Source organism: Equus przewalskii, chromosome 30, assembly GCF_037783145.1.
Source record: "Equus przewalskii isolate Varuska chromosome 30, EquPr2, whole genome shotgun sequence".
Classification (NCBI taxonomy): Eukaryota; Metazoa; Chordata; class Mammalia; order Perissodactyla; family Equidae; genus Equus; species Equus przewalskii.
Genome location: NC_091860.1, coordinates 2964811 through 2981257, shown reverse-complemented (window position 1 = coordinate 2981257; position 16447 = coordinate 2964811). Strand labels below are relative to the sequence as shown.

The 16447-nt window shown below is 42.1% G+C and overlaps 1 protein-coding gene across 47 annotated transcripts in view; it reads right to left on the bottom strand.

Annotated features, from left to right (window-relative positions):
• Positions 1 to 509: 509 nt before the first annotated feature.
• Positions 510 to 16447, bottom strand: part of PARD3 (par-3 family cell polarity regulator) — a 614383-nt gene continuing 598445 nt past the window's right edge. For all 47 annotated transcript variants that reach the window (XM_070601674.1, XM_070601679.1, XM_070601668.1 and 44 more), the window contains 2 exons: positions 8884 to 9011; positions 510 to 2517 (listed from right to left, as the gene is read on the bottom strand). In XM_070601674.1, the coding sequence (XP_070457775.1) occupies positions 2121 to 2517; positions 8884 to 9011 (525 nt within the window). In that variant the 3' untranslated portion in view covers positions 510 to 2120. The remainder of the gene's footprint in view (positions 2518 to 8883; positions 9012 to 16447) is intronic.

Below are 16447 nucleotides of genomic sequence, written 5' to 3'. Positions count from 1 at the left end.
AATGAGTGTCCATCTAAGAGAAATAGCAAAGCCTTATTTTGTAATTTGGGAAATAAGAACTGGGTTAGTAAAGGAAGTGGACTAAAATTTGGACCTTTCTCTGGACTCACAAGACGCAAGCCTAGGACTCAATCAAAAGATCTGGCTTGCAGAAATGATCGAAAGGGAGCAAAGGGCAGTGATGGAAATGTTATGTAGCTTTTTCTAAAAAAAAATTCTTCTTTTATTTAGTTCCAGCATATTGGCTCCTTCAATTCAGAATTCCCCAGGCTTCTTTCGGCGGCCTGGACGTTCCAGTGGACTCATTAAGAAGGTCTTTCTCTCTTTCCTGTATCCTCTCTCATCAGGTGTTCAAATAAGCAATCAATCACCCATTTCCGCGTTTGCACAAAGATATGAGGAAGCTTTTGACTTTCTCTAAATATGAAAAAAAATCACATCTGCTAATACGCTTTTTAAAAACCCCACCTAGGAGAGTTTCCACAAGAATACTACAGACACCACAAAGAAACAGGAAGAAATATGCCTTTTATTAGAAGTCTCATATATACAGGGAAAGCTGTTTCTCACAGCTCAGGGAAGGCTGTGGGGAACAGCCACTGTCATCCAGGGTCACCGTACTTACATTGGCAACACCATTTAAACATCACCTCATATTATGAACAAATAGAACTGTTACACAGAAATGCAAAAGAGACACAGGTATGTGTATGGACACTTCACATATTTCCTAGAAACAAGTGGACACGAAAATACAATGTGCCAGTAAAAAAAAATAGGCATATCAGTACATGTCTTTTTTTTTCTTTTCTTTTTTGTTAATACATGGTATGCTGAGCTTTCATCTCAAGCTTTTTTCACGTCAGGATTTGCAGGCACTTTAGCAATGCAGCCATGGTTTACGATACATGATGTTCAGACCAACAGATGGAAACCCGGGAGCAACCGAGGTTCTTGTGACCCACACGTACATTAAAATATTGACATGAGAGCAATCTTGTTACACCGTTTTGGGACACGAAGTTGTTCTCTGTTCGATGTGTAATGGCTTTTCCCTTATTTGTCTTTTCTATTTCATGACAGAATTATTCAGTAGCATGGATGGCATCACCAGGCAGAGGGACAACACGTGGATGTCTGTTCGAACCAACTTTAAAAAGTGTAGAAAGCAGATGAGTTTTTAGAATCCCCAAATGACTGTCTGATTTATCTGTGCCCTTCCTGCCAACCTGTCAAACAAAAACTAATTAAAATAATTACTGGGATGTACTGGGCCAGAAGCTCATCCTGGGAGAATTCCTTTCGTAGCTACCACCTCCCACATCACGATACACACTGGGCTGCAGGCAGGCCCAGTCCCTCCCCCTCCAGGGTCACTCTCATCTCCCACGTTCCCTACACAGAGCTGTGGTGACTCAAGACACATGTTAAGAACATGACTAAACAAGCATAGGTATGAACACAGACTGGAACGATCAATTTCCTGGTAATGCTGAGGTATAAGGCAGTTACAAAAGGACCCCCATGATAAGCAGACAGTGTTGGAATATGGCTTAGCTTCTCTAATAGGATGAAAGAAGTTTCCTGTTACAATGAGCCGAGATGGAAAAGGGAAACCATATGATTATAAAGTACTCTAACGACTGCGCTGTGAAGTACCGTAAAGCCTCCGTTTCTGGTGTACCTCACCACTTTCATCCACCAGAGACGGAGACGTCGCCTCACATCTAAGGAAACTTAAAGAGAAAAAAGAGGGATCAACGTCCCCCTCAACTTCAAGGTAATTTGTCACCACAGTTGTAGGGGCTGAAACACAAAGCCACAACATCTCATGAGTTGGGCCAAGATTCCTGGTACTCCAGAGAGATGCAGAGCATATGAATGCCTCAAAAAGATGATTGTCAGATGTTGGGAAATCCTTCCACGAAATAGACACTTGAGACATGGCAGCAAAGACATTAAGGCCTTCCATTTCTTTGCCCATACTGCTTAAAGGCACTGATACCAACATCAGAAATATTCCATAGTACCATCGAGGTTTTAAAAAAACTCCCCAAATACAAGTCTTCATAGGAAAATGTCCTTTATTGCCTGACATGAAGCATCCACTCCTCTCCTGCTCAGGAGTAGAAAGGCCTGCCTTTCTCAGGGGTCTGGAGTCTGTTCAGCCTGGCGACCTGAGAAGGGGAGGGGGGCACATCCTGCCGGAAGGGCCCCTTGGCAGGGGCGTAATTGGGGTCCTGGACTTTCTTATATGAGTCATAGTTGGTGAGCCCCTCGGGGGGAGGGGGCTGCTTCTTCATCTGTTGCTCTTTCCGCCTCTGCTCCTGGCGAAGGAGCTCCTGGGTCTCCAGCATCACCCTGGCATTGAAGCCATGCCCGCCCAGGTAGCCGTTTCTGGAGCCCTGGTAGCTGGAGTACCGGGGGTTCTCCTTGGCGCTCTGGAAGCCTTCTCCCGGGGAGTAGCTCTGCTCCCAAGAATCCTGGGAGACAGAGCTGGCGTTCTTCCTGCTTTGTCTGGAAAGCAAAGCCCGAAGGTTAGTGTGAGGGTTGGGAGAAGGGGAGAGAGGGAGGGAAGGAGGGAAGGCGTGAGGGTGAGGTGGAAAACGCATTTCAATATTTCAACAAACACAACTCTGTTCCAGGCACTGCGATAGGGGCTGGGGGATTAAAACATGACTGTCCTCAGCCAGCTCACAATCTCAGACAAGTCAACAATAGCTAAACAGGAGAGGGAACTAATAGATTCAGTGGCTATTCAGAAATAGGGTCCTCCTCTGTGTCTGGATAGGTACCAATTGTTCTGCTTAGGGTGACAATGTCTCCTGCAATTTAGACACATTGGCAAGATGCTGGATAGGAGTATTAGAGATTTGGCAGCATCTACCCCAGCAATAATGCTCGCTTTACAATGTTACAATTCAATTCTAAACAAGCAAAACAAATATTTTACACAGCTGCCACCATCATTCCAGAGATGCTAGCTAATAGAAAGTACATGTAATGGATTACAGTATGAGTTCAGTTATGAAAGATTTAAGTCTACACTCCTTTCTGATTAAAAATGCAACAGGCAGTCCCAAAAGCCCCTGTTTCGAGCTGTACATGTCAGCAACTGACATCCCTCAGAATACACGCTCCTCAAGACTGTAGAAGCTGGAAGTCTGTGGGGCAAGCACTGTTTTCCAGTACTGTCCCCTCCCCAATGCCCAGGATGACCTGCTTCATGCACTTTTGGTCATCTCAGGATAGGAAAATAAATCAGAGTCATAAAGAAATTCCAAATTCTTATTACTTCTGCAGTAAAGTTGCACATCATTTTCAGGAAACATTATTATTTTGAAATATCTTTAATTTACTATCAAGTCTCTAAATGCTTTCATGAATTTACAATAAGATTGGCTATGATAAAGTAAAACAATTTTGCACCAGAAAGGAAAACATGCCCTAATTTTTTGCCTTGAAAATGGAAGAAAGAGAGAGAGAATTGAGTAATAAAACAAAACATATTGCTCCATTTATCAGTAAGAAAATCATTTAGTGACAGTATGCATTGCTCAGCTTTTCACATCAATGCACTCAACATGACAGAATGTTCGAAAAGACTCCTGTAGAGGGAGAACGAGATCTATGCATCTATTGGGTCTCCAACCGAAATGAAGCAATTTGCATTTTGGAACATTCAGAAGTGCCATCAATATGGTTTGGGATGAAATCTGCCCATTTCCCATATAGGCTAAAATGTAGTCAGGGATGTCTTCAACAAGGAAAATGAGTTACCGCCCGGCACCGTCTCTGCCTATGACTGCGATTAATTGAGCAGTCCACAGTACGTCTATCTGGTTCTCCTTTAAGGGGAATCAGGCCATTGGTACAAGCAGCCCTTATATTTATTGGAATTCTTATATTTAATGGAATAGTTTATTTGCCTAAAGCACTGATTATCTTCACTTAAAAAGTCATAAATTAATCTGCCCAGAGACATGAATGATGGAAAGTGCCAGCATGAAACCAGGGATTTGACATTAATCAGGAAATGTTAATTACAACAACGAACTTGTTACTAACATCACAGCAACAAGAGCAGGATTCCTTAATGGGTTAGTTATCAATTTAAAGATAACCAGAAATAGGCTGCAGAAATGTCACCTTTCTCATCCTTTGCCTACTGGGATCCGCCGACCCTCTCCACCCTCACTCCTCAACTCGATAAAGCCTGAGGCTTCGCCCTATGGCAGATAGGCACCATAAGTTGAATTTTGAATCATCCCAGGAAGACAGAGTCTTTTTATATTAAAACACATTGAGGGGCCGGCTCGGTGGCACAGTGGTTAAGTGCGCACGTTCCGCTTTGGCAGCCCGGGGTTCGCCAGTTTGGATCCAGGTGCGGACATGGCACTGCTTGCCAAGCCACGCTGTGGCAGGTGACCCACATATAAAGTAGAGAAAGATGGGCACGGATGTTAGCTCAGGGCCAGTCTTCCTCAGCAAAAAGAGGAGGATTGGCGGCAGATGTTAGCTCAGGGCTAATCTTCTTCAAAAAAACCACATTGAGAATTCACTAAAGGTTTGTTAGGGATGGAAATTATGATAAGGTAGGAGAAAGAACTTTTCATAGCTAAAATTTTCTTTAAATTAAGCAGCCTAGAGAGAAGGAAGCAGACTTCCCTGAGGTTTGAAGTAAGATACGTGGCGAAAGTACACACACATAGATGCATACACATATACACACGTACACACAGACACATAGATGCCTTCTTGGTAGGGAAGCTAGTGGTATCAATAAGCTCTTAATTAAGGAGAAGACAAGAAATGAGCAGATTGTAAAGAAACATGAGGAAGCAGTGGACAATAGGACAACTTTCCTGCACTAGAAAACTAGTCACCTCAGGACTGGGCACAGTGGGAGAGTGGCTTAGCATCAAATAGACACAGATTCAAATTCTGAGTCTGCTGCTTGCAAGCTGTGTGACCTGGGAGGGTTATGTTCTCTGGGCCCAAGTTGCATCATCTGTGAAACAAGCATGATATCTAACCTCATAGCGTTATGGGGAGAAATAAATAACACATGTAAAGTGCTTGGAAAAGTGTGGCATGGAATAAATAGTTGACCAGTGGGTGTTGAAGGAGTGGTCTGAAGGCAAAGTCACTTTGCCTTCAAAGATAGGCTCTGGGTTTGGGGGAGCATCTTTCTGACCAAGGGGGAAAAACACCTCAAAACATCAGCTCTCCTTCTTTCATCAGAAGGTTTAGGTAGAGATCAAGGAGCCAAGAAAGGCACCAAAGACTAACTAAACCCTCACCAAGCGAAGGCAGCTCCACAAACACTTCCTCAGAGACTAGAAGGAAGTTTTCAACCGTCCCATGATTGCTCGAAGGCCACAGACAATAAGAGCAGCAACAAAACATCCACCTCCTTCCACTGCATTTCATTATAACCAACACGCACGTGTGCTCAGTCCTGGAAGGAGACCGCCAGAGATTTCCGCATCCACTCCAAGCACACAGCCTGGTTTGGCAATAACTATCTCCACAACCGCACTGTCTCTGATGCGGCCAGAAGACTGTCATCACGCAGAGGGCTTACACCAAAGCCCCAGCACCCGAGGAAAGCCATTTAGTCACGAAGTGAGGAGGACACAGAAGGCAGAAGAAAAATATAAAGACCAAGGCTGACAGGTTGATAAGCAGCCTAGAAACATAACAAATGGGCCTGGCGGGGAGACCACGTCTGGGTGCAGAGACACGGCGAGGAAGTGAGACGTACCAAGCAAAGGAGGCAGACACCAACAGACGTGAAGCCAAGGGACAGGAAGAGATGAAGAGCAAATGGTGAGAGGGCAGGAAAAGAAAAAAACTTAGTAAAGGATCTTAAATAAGTTTTCTATCAGTGACTATGACCGAACATACTTCTACCCAATTTTAGAGTTGCCTTTTGGATACTAAGGAACTAATCTAGGAATTTAAAAAGGATTTAAAAAAAGAAAGTAAAAAAGAAAACTAATTTAGGAATAAAAAAAGAAAAGAAGAAACCCTAGACTGATTGAGAACTGAGAGTGGGGCCACTCAGTTCCCCTTTCCTCCTGAACTAGTGTTACCACCTGGCGAGTGTTTCTTACTGAATTTTCAAAATGTAGCTTGAATTCTACAGGTTTCCTTAATTACAGCAAGAATTCACACGGACCAGGCTCACACACATCCCTCTAATTCAAACCACCTTATCTCGTGCGGCTGACACCAAGTCCCGACCATTTGTTTCACTTCTGCTCCACTTTGCCAGTGAGCTTCTCCTGTGCGTGAAATCTTTCTGGTATCAAATGCCATACCAACTTGTTTAGACAAAACTCTGCTAACTGTCAACATCCAAAAAGCAGAAGTCAGTATCTTTGAAGAACATCCCGTGTCAGAAACTTGGACCTGACTCAAGCACGCGGTGGGCTGCTGCGAGCTCTCTCGGCCCTTTACCTTACTCCAGATTTCTGCACACAGCCTGGGGTTGAGCGGGCTGCTCTGAAAGGAATCAAGGCTGGGGCAGGGGGTGCTCTTCTAAATCTTCCTCACAGATGCGAAGATTTGCAATGAGAAACTATCCTCTAAAAGAAGAGACTGTGACGGAGACGCCTGCCAGCCCCTCTTGCCTGAACTTACACAATGCTCTCATTTCGGGATTTCTGCTTTTCTCATGTCTACACAGAATACAATGACTAATAATAAGGGAGCTACAATTATCCTAGAAGGAAAGTCTTAGTTATTTAGGGAAATGCTAAATGGCAGCAGCGGCAGCAGCTCCCTTCTCCACGCACATGGATACTTCCACCAGGTGCTGCAGAAGGGAGGGGCAGAAGGAAGGGGAGCAAGGAGGAGAGGTGGGCAGGAGGAGAGGAAAGCGAGGGTAAAAGGAGTAGTGTGGAATACTGAGCGACTGTGGACTGTGAGCAGAAGTCACTGGAAGTACCCACATCTTTCCTGGTCCTCCTCCTGATGATTGGAGCTCTAGAGTCCCTTCTCCCGCCAGGTCCCCTGTCCTTCCAGGCTCTCCCGCCACCGTCTCTCCACTTCCCTTCCTTTGCCCTCCACACTGCCCAACTCACTCCTCTTCTCATATACACTTGGTGATACTTCTCCTTCATTTCTTCTAAGTACACTCAAAGACAACTAAAATATATGAAGCCAAACAACTTGCCGATAAAACAAGACCACAGCCCCTGCACAGACAATGCCATTCACTTAGGCCATGATGTGCTATGGGTCACCCGTGTGGTTGTGGTGGCATGGCCACGCCAGCTATGTCAATTCATTCACATTATCACACTCATCTTCCCAACGGAAAGTAAGCCAAACAGGCTGGGGGAAGGGATTTTACACAGAAGAACCTTTATGTAAAATTCTTAAGGCGTTCAGCATTTGATGCATTGGATTGATTCATACCGTGGCCTTCTTCCAAAAGCTAAGGGCAGTGGGGCACGAGGGAACTTTACACCTGCGTTTGTTAACATTCCAGACTTGGGAACAAAAGCCCTCAGTAGCCATGAGCCTTATAAAACAATGGTGTAGCACACGGGCAGGTTCAGATCTGAATTCTGGCAGAATTATGTACTAGCTTGTGTGACCTTGGGGGAAGTTACTTAATTTCTCTGAGCTGTTTCCTTGCACAACGAGATTATCTCAAGGTCCCGTCCAGGCCTAAACTTCAACAACTCTTACCTGGAATGGGCTAAATAAGCGCTATGCTCCTACTTAAAAGAAAAAGAGGTTAGTCCTCAAAGAAGATCCAGCTTTATGGACTGAAAAGAACAACCAAGTGAATGAGTTACCATAATCGACAGTACCATCCTGGTACAGATTTTTATTCACTGGGCTGACTCGTGTCAAGGTGGGAAAGTCTCTCATGGTTATTATAGTGACCATTTAGCATTTAAATGTCCTTATTAAAAATGGAATCTAGATCACTTTTATATGGACCAGTCAAGTTTACACAGATAAGTATTTGCTCCCAACCTCAAAATTGTTTTGCTCAAATTGAAAAGAGTCTACTTAACCATGGTAAGTGGATTTTTTTCCACCCAAAATGTTTTTGCCACCTGGTGTTTGTCAACAAATGCCTACAAGAATTGTGATTATAGGAGTGACTGGTTTGGGGAAGTTTGGAAAGCTGAATGTTTTTAAATACTTTTATTCTTTACATGCATAGAGGAAATACTTGAATGGGAAATGACTATTATTTCAGTGTATTAGGGCTCAGTCACCTGAGCACTTTCCAGGCTCTTGGCAGAGAAGCTCCCAGCAGAAGCGCCTCCTGCGGGGAGCTCCGCAGATAAACCCTCTGGCTTGGCCATCAGCTAATGAGGTGGGCAGCCCTAGCTGCTCTGAGCTTCAGCGCTGAGCACAAGCAGAGATGGAGGACAGGAGAGAGGGCGTTTGGGACCACGGATCCCATCAAAGTGCAGGGCGTGGAGCATTCACCCTCTATCTTTCTACAGACCTCTAGGTTTACAAAGTATTTACTCTAGTTACCTTTGAGAGAAGCAAAATGAGAGTTATTTCGCCTTTCTTCAGAAGAGGAAACTGTCTTGTCCGTGGCCAAATGGAAAGGAGCAGAACCAATGCCAGAACTCAGGTCTGACCCCTAAGCCCAGTACTCATAAGTCATGTTACTTTGCTTTCGGTTAGGGAGCTTTTGGGTCAAATTGTTGGCATCTCCTGAAAAACCTTTCTTCCCAATCTCTTGCCATACAGTAAGACGCCTCGAAGCTAAGCAACAACTCCCACCGTCCATTTGCAGTTGCTCTATGACTACCGTGTGTAAGCTGGAGAAGCCAGGGCCATTTTGGAAGGGGGATTTCCTAAAGGACTGGGAAGAACGCTGAGCAAGGGTCGGCGTACCGGGGCAGAGAGCTGTACTGGCGCTGGGCCTGCTGGAAGCTCTCGCGCTCCTCCTGCCGCTGGCGCTGCATCTGGACCTCCACGGACACCGAGTGCCTGCCGCTCTGCGCCGCCGGCCTGGAGCTGGGCTGCAGAGAAAATGCCACATGTGAACGAGAAAGGAGTTACATACAGCACATAACTGGCTGACTTAATTTTCATTCTTAGAGACTGACCAGAAACATTTTGCCAATTCTGTGAATTTTTCAAAAAATCAAGGGCAATACTTTCAAGTTTCTTAGAGGAAAAAAGGCAGCTAATTGCTCTTGTGAGCCCCAAATAATCACCTGAAATTTTGATCATGGTTTTAGAACGTCTTAAAATTGAGATGTCAACTTTTCCAGTCTTCTTAACGAGGTTTGGTAAATACTGACCTTACATACCAGTTTACATCCGTTGTAACTACGGAAAATATAGGGAGGAGTCAGGCTGCTCAGAAAACTAGAAGACGTCAATGCTAAATACATAAATAAATAGAAAAGTTTTGTTACAATAATTCACAAAAGTGGGAAAGGCCATGGGTGCACGCTTGCAAGTTGGCCATGCTGGTGAATCTTTTTGGTAGGTATATATTTTAGTCTAGCAGTAGGATACAATATAGCTGATTCCTCCTTTACTAAAGGATGACAGTTAAATTTTGACCAAGATTAGCTGAAACCAGGCACGGTTAGCCATGTACAGGTCTCCTCCAATCCATGATGGCAGCCAAACGGGAACAGAAATGCTTACCAAAAGAATAAACCTGAAAGCTAATAGCTACTTGAATTGGTTAGAATACATTTTGCCTTAGTTACGAGGAAATGGCATTTTTACCTAGGTGAATTATATCCTATAGAGAAATTTCCAATCCTTCTGGCTTAAATATCCTGGTCAGCAGGTCATCTGCTGACAGCTGCCTCTCACCAAAATCAGACACTGGATGTGTACACTGCGCTGGGCAGAGCCAGCCCCTGTGGATACTTCAGCTTCTCACTGATGGTTTCCAGCTTACCTCCTAGACCTGTTCAAAACAGACAACGATGCCTCCCACTTTACAAAACACCCAACAACGGTTTATCACAGTGTCGGCGGCATGCACTAAGTAAGCCTCTTTGGTATTTGCTAACCTCTAGTCCCCTTTGTGTTACGCAACATTGTGCAATAGGCATATTCTGAGCAAAGAATGTCTGCTAAAAACAAGTTATTGATTTTCTTTTAGAGGTGAAAGCCAATGGCAGACTTTGACTCAATAATAATTTTCTAAAATAACAGAGTCTTAGCCCTCATTTGGAGAGTTGTAAGATCACATGTGGGCTTTTTACTTAAAGGGTGGCTCCTGTGGTTGCCTTTTGTGTGAACAGAAAGAAAGCATCATCTATTGTTCTTTTTCTGCCTGGCCAGCATTATCTCATTTGTTGGTAAGCAATAACAAGGCAATATACAGGACAAAAATTTCAAAGCATATGGGCATAGTCAGTGAGCATATTAAAAATATCCCGATACAAAAATAATGCGCGAGGAGATTAAGCTTTACGATACCCCAGTCTCTACTAGCGGATGTTTATAACCACACTCATTGGAACGAATGTGTGTTCAGAGACCTGCTCCACAACACCGTTCACATAACACATCAGTGGTGCCTTCAGCAAGGCAAACACTTCACTGGGTGAGTTCTGCTTATGCAAACAAAGCACCAACCAATTGTTCACCAGCTCCATTACAGGAAACAGACATTTTCTCCATTATGCTCGAGGAGGCCGGCTGAAAAGAAAACCGAGCTGTTCTGTCGTTCATGGTGGGCCCTGGGAAAATTGCGAGAAGCCACTAGACAGGCAAAGCAAGCTAGAAAATCCTACACGATTTCCTGTACGCCCTCAAAAAGAACCACATCTTCCTCTCCTCTCCTCTCAGCACCAGCTATCCACGCATGTCAAGCAGTCTTGAAAGATCTGGCATTCTGCAGCAGGATCTAGTAACCAGCTTTTTAAGCTCATGCTGTTCTATGACACACTGCTTGTGGAGCTGTGAAAAGAAAATGCAAGGTCTTGTAGAAATTTCAGGTGTATTTTTAAGTAGTTTCTCCCAGAGGCCTGAAAATTTGATTCCGACAGAGGAAAAACGAAGTCGAAGGGCTTTTGTTTCCTCCACTGTGTGTTTCCTGACACTTCACCTCAAACCTTACCAGCAGCAAGCATCTAGCTGGATCTTGATGAGTTCCAATAACGAAATTATCATCAGATGGGGTCTGAAAACTTAAAATGAGGGAACGAGTTTGGTATCAGCAAACTGACCTATTTCATAATGTTATGCTCACCAAAATGGAATAGAAACCTCAGCCTTACCATTAATATTTTACTTCATTCATCTTTTGTAGAGCTAGCAAAGGGGGGGGGGGATTATTAAAAAGAATCATCCTTAAGAGGAAACTTTACTGGGCCACGGATTTCAAGGAGGATTGCGCACATCATCAGCCCAGAGCAAAGACTAAAGAAGTTTATCCTAGCAAGTTTTATACTTGGCCTGAATCAAAAATAACCTGATTCCTGATTTCAATGAAGATCTCATAAAAATGTAAATTGTGGGAACAGTGTTACAATTGACAGTCTTGACTTTTAAATAGCGTGGATTCTATCCCTATGGCAGAAATAAAATAATGTATCTGAGGTCCTAAATTACAAAAATAAAGAAAGAAAGGAAGGAGGAGATCATTTGTAACTGCAGAAAGAAGTGCATGTTTTCAAATAAAACACCATCAACAACCACAACAACAGGGTAAGAGCTATGTAGGAAAACACACAGGTGAAACATAATTGTAGTAATTCTGGAGATTCACCAGATAACAGGCAATAGTTCTGTTTTAAGAGTGAAAATTACAAACAACCTTGGCCTTGTTTGTGATGAAATTGGTGACATGCAATGACCTTTTAAGTAAAAAAATAGCCTAGGTTGTCAAGGCCATAACAATAATAGAGGTTGTGAGAGAGAAATAAATATGTGATTATCTATTACACAACACACTGGAGCCCACAGTGTGTGAATCTCTTCGTGGCTTGTATTTAAAACCACAAGTGAAAATTATGCTCTTGCAAATGAGCTGCAAAGTTCTGGTCGTTATTCATGATTACAAAGAGATACTATTTACACTATACAAAAAATTACATAAAACTTGGGAAAGCCATACAATGTTGATATCACTTACTAGTATAAAACAAAATATTAAAAATATCTTCCATATAGTGTCTCACTAAATTAAGTCATTAAGCATTTCTCTCAATTAAATAAAATCATTTACTTTTCAAAAATAAAAATAGATAATAAAAAAACAAAAATACAAACCCCAAGCTGTTAATAGTTAATAGACTAAAGAAAGAACAAAAATAAATATACACTGTACGAAGCTTCAGCACTAATTAGAATTGGGTAAAATTGTAAGACTTTTAGAGCTTAATATAAATGTGTGTCACTTATGAAATGAAATTCATTACTGTTTTATTACTATTTACATAAAATATTCAATAATTTTAAGTCTAATTTTTCTTCATATAGATGGGAAGAGTAGCATGTAAGCGTGTGTATACTTGTATATATTAAAATATATATACACATATATGTAATATTCTCATAAATGATCATTTCAGGCAGATTTTCTACTTAAATTATGAATAATAAAAATTTTCAAATGAGTCCAAGGGCATGTTTGGAAAACAATAATAAAATGCAAAAGGTTTGTGCACTTTGGATGGAACGATGAAGATGATGAGAATGATGATGATGACTGCGACAAAAACAGAAAGAACAATGCTATCCCTTTGAGATTTAAAATCCTTATTTTAGCAATTCAAATATGCTATAATCCTGGTCTGAATTCTCTATTCTGATAAAAACAGTAATTTAAAGATTTGGTAAAGGGGAGAAATAATTTTCATGCCATTAAATCACGTGAAGAGTATAAATTGTTTACTCTGTTTAAAAGTGGCCATGGCTAATATTGGTAATTATTTTCTATAGTAGACTTATTTACAACTTTTAATCAAAACAAACTTAACTTTTGCTTATCTATTCTGCCTTCACTCTATCGTATCACAAGCTATGTTTATACAACTATCGATGGAACTCTTGTGGGTTTTGAATGTTGAAAAGCTTAATTGCTACTAATGATGTGAGTAATGGCTGAAAAGTCTGCAGAGCATAACAATTTCTCTTATAAAGTTTTTATAAATACATGTTTTAGTCTTAACACACTACTGTCTTCATCTCGTCTTTCCCAACCAGCGTTGGATCTATTTTTCCCCCATCTTAAGCAGCAGGGACATTGAAAATAAAGGGGTAGCTCTACAAAAGAAGCCAGCCCTCCAGGGTCAGGGGCTACCGGCACCTGAAGGCAGCCTCTCAAGTCTCCAGCACCCCGGGCCTCTGTGGGTGGACGGGCCAGGGGGCACGCAGGCTTTGGCAGGAGGGTGAGGTGCGGCACTGTAAGAATAGGGTGTCTCCTCTGCAGCAGTGCAGAGCCCTTTGCCATAAATAAAATGTCCCACTTTGCTGCAAGAACGGCTCTGTCCAGGTCAGTTTCCAAGGGGGTGATTTCTACCAGTTTGACTTAGAGTGACACTACTGCAAGACTGTGGACTAAGAAGGCATTTGTTGAGTCAAGGTATGAGGGAATGACAGCAGACACCTCTGAAGTCTTAAGAAAGATAGGCGCCAGCCCCGCGGCCGAGTGGTTAAGGCTCACACTCTGCTTCAGCGGACCAGGGTTTCACCGGTTGTGATCCTGGGTGCAGACTTGCACACTGCTCATCAGGCCACGCTGAGATGGTGTCCCACATAGCACAACCAGAGGCACTCACAACTAGAATACACAATATGTACTGGGGGGCTTTGAGGAGAAGAAAAAGAAGGAAAAAAAAAGAAGATTGGCAATGGTTGTTAGCTCAGGTGCCAATCTTTAAAAAAAAAAAAAGATAAAAACAAATCCAACATTTTCTCAAATTCCCCAGGTACAGGGAAGGCAATCTAGGAGTGCAGGGTGGCTGTGCAGCTCGGCTCGCCAATTAAAGCAGGAAAACTCTAAAAGGGTAAGAGGAATCATTAAAGAGTCCAAGACAGGAAAATGGAGAAAAGGACAGATTTTTTCTATTTGTTCAAAGACAGCTAGGAAGAAAGCTGGGGGAGAAGAAGATACTCACATCACAGAGGATCAATTTCTATCTGAAGGACTAAACTACTTTCAGTCACTACCAACCCGGGCTGGAAAGGATTTAGCAATATAGCTATTAAAGGCCCCATTATCCCATCTATCAATCGTCTCAGCCAGCAAGTCTCCTTGTGGGCAACACTCAGGTACCTGCAAAGTTTTAACAGCATACTGTACTTACGTCTGCAGCCTGCAATTTAATTCTTTTAAAAGCAACACTAAGTCCCGTCCATATCCGAGCTCCGTGATAACAACCCTCACACCTCAGCTATTGTTCCATTATCCTAAGAAAGATTTAAAGCTACGTGCTGCTTTATTTATGTTGCACCCGGCCCTACGTGGAGAAGAACTTGCTATTTTTTTCTTCTTCTTCTTCTCTTACTCAACTTGGGAGAGAATTCACTTCAATTACAGAGCCAAGGAAATTTTCTGGGCCTCTGCTCATCTAAAGACCTTTTGTGCCACAAATCAGCTCCCTTAGGCCCAAACATTATTTTGAACAAAAGCGCAGGAACAGGTGCATTCCATACTGCTGGAGTTTAGAGAGAACATTTTGGAAATGGATGAACCGAAAAGGGCTACTTGGATGAATTTTCTGCGGCATCTCGCTGCACGGAAAGTAACTGGCTTGGATATTTTTCTATACGATACATCTGGTGGCACTTTGTGTGTGGGCATTTCTAACAAGCACGACAGTTTCAACTAATATGGTCGAAGCTGTACACACAGCTTGAAGATGAGTTTGTGGTTCCTTAAAACTAAAATGATTACAAACCATCCCAGTGGGTGAGATCATGGTCTTATCCTTTCCAAACACAGTGACCTTTCAAGGTCAGAACACATACGGGAAAAGAAAAAAAGATTCCAAGATACTCAGAGTTCATTTTGTAAAACAGATAATAAAAACCATAGACCACACTACATTTTGAACAACTGAGCAGCTCTTCTTAAGGCAACAATGACAATTGGTATGAAAATTAATACACCAAGTAGAATTACAGTCAGTGAGTTCATTTACATGATCGGCAGAATGGAGAGTACACTGCAAGATCCCAATTGTTTGAAAATTAAAAAAATAAAATAAAAAGCAAAGAAAAGGTCAACTTCTCACCCACCATTTAGGAAATTATTCCATCCCTGAGGAAATCAGCCTGTCATCCAAATAATTCACTGCTCAGTCATTACAGGAAATGATAATACAAGCCAACTTGTCTGTCTAAAGTTGCTACGGCATTTTGATACACAATAATTTGGCTTATGACCTTCAGTAGTTGAGTTTCTAAATATATAAGATTTTCTCAAACATTTTTCCTAACATGATTGTTCACATTAAGTAGATAACATAGAAACGTATGCCAACATTTTCACCACTCCCATTAAAAAAAAAAATCTTATAAAGAAACCCAAATGGATATCAAATCATTTCCACATCTCTTAGTAAAAAACATCTAGAACTAAGAAGCAGGAAATGCTCGTTTACCCTCAAATAAACTTGGAAATCTTGCATGTGGATACAATGTCACCAACCAGAAATAAATCCACTCAATCTTAGTGCCCAAAGATATGTTTCTCTGTTTCCCAAAGTTATATATTTAAAATATATTCCAACTTCAAAGAGATGTTCTTTCAAGCCTTTCCTGACCACCCACAGTCGATCAGGGCACAGCTCCGCCGTGCTTAATACTCCACGCAGACCCCTGTCAGAAGCTGTGCAAAGTACTCCTTTCCTTTGTATCAGTGCAGACCTTTAAGGGCATTCTTTCTTTCCCATCTTTGTTCTCCAGCACCAAACACGACTAGAACGTAGTAAGCACTCAATAAATCCGATGCATTAAATAATTAATTAAAGAATACATGTTGGGAGCATGCTAGTTTGAAATCCACATTCCTGGTAAATTCAAATGGCATGACGCTGCTCCCCATGGTGCGGCCTGGAGAGTGAGAGACGTGGGGTTTTGCAGGTTGAACTCTGTGTGTGTGAGTGGTTGCTGTTTCCTCCTTCAGGCTGTCACTGTACTCATTCCTCCTTTCAATCCCTTTGTGCAAATACACATAGTTAAGGATGTTTACCGCACATCACAAAAGAATCCTTCCTTAAGAAATCTAGTGGGAATAGATAGAGTCAATTGTGCCAAACAGTATTAAGTAGATTAACATACTTCTGTCATGTTGCTACATGGGAATGACTCAATTTACTTAATCATCTAGAAAAATTAAATACGTTATTAAAAATACCGTTAATAGTAATATTGTTGCAGAGGACAATTACAGATGTTCGTAGATATTAAATCTGCTGAACCTGCGTGCTAAGTCCCAGAGTCAGACTCAGGCTAGGATTGATTTCATGAGGAG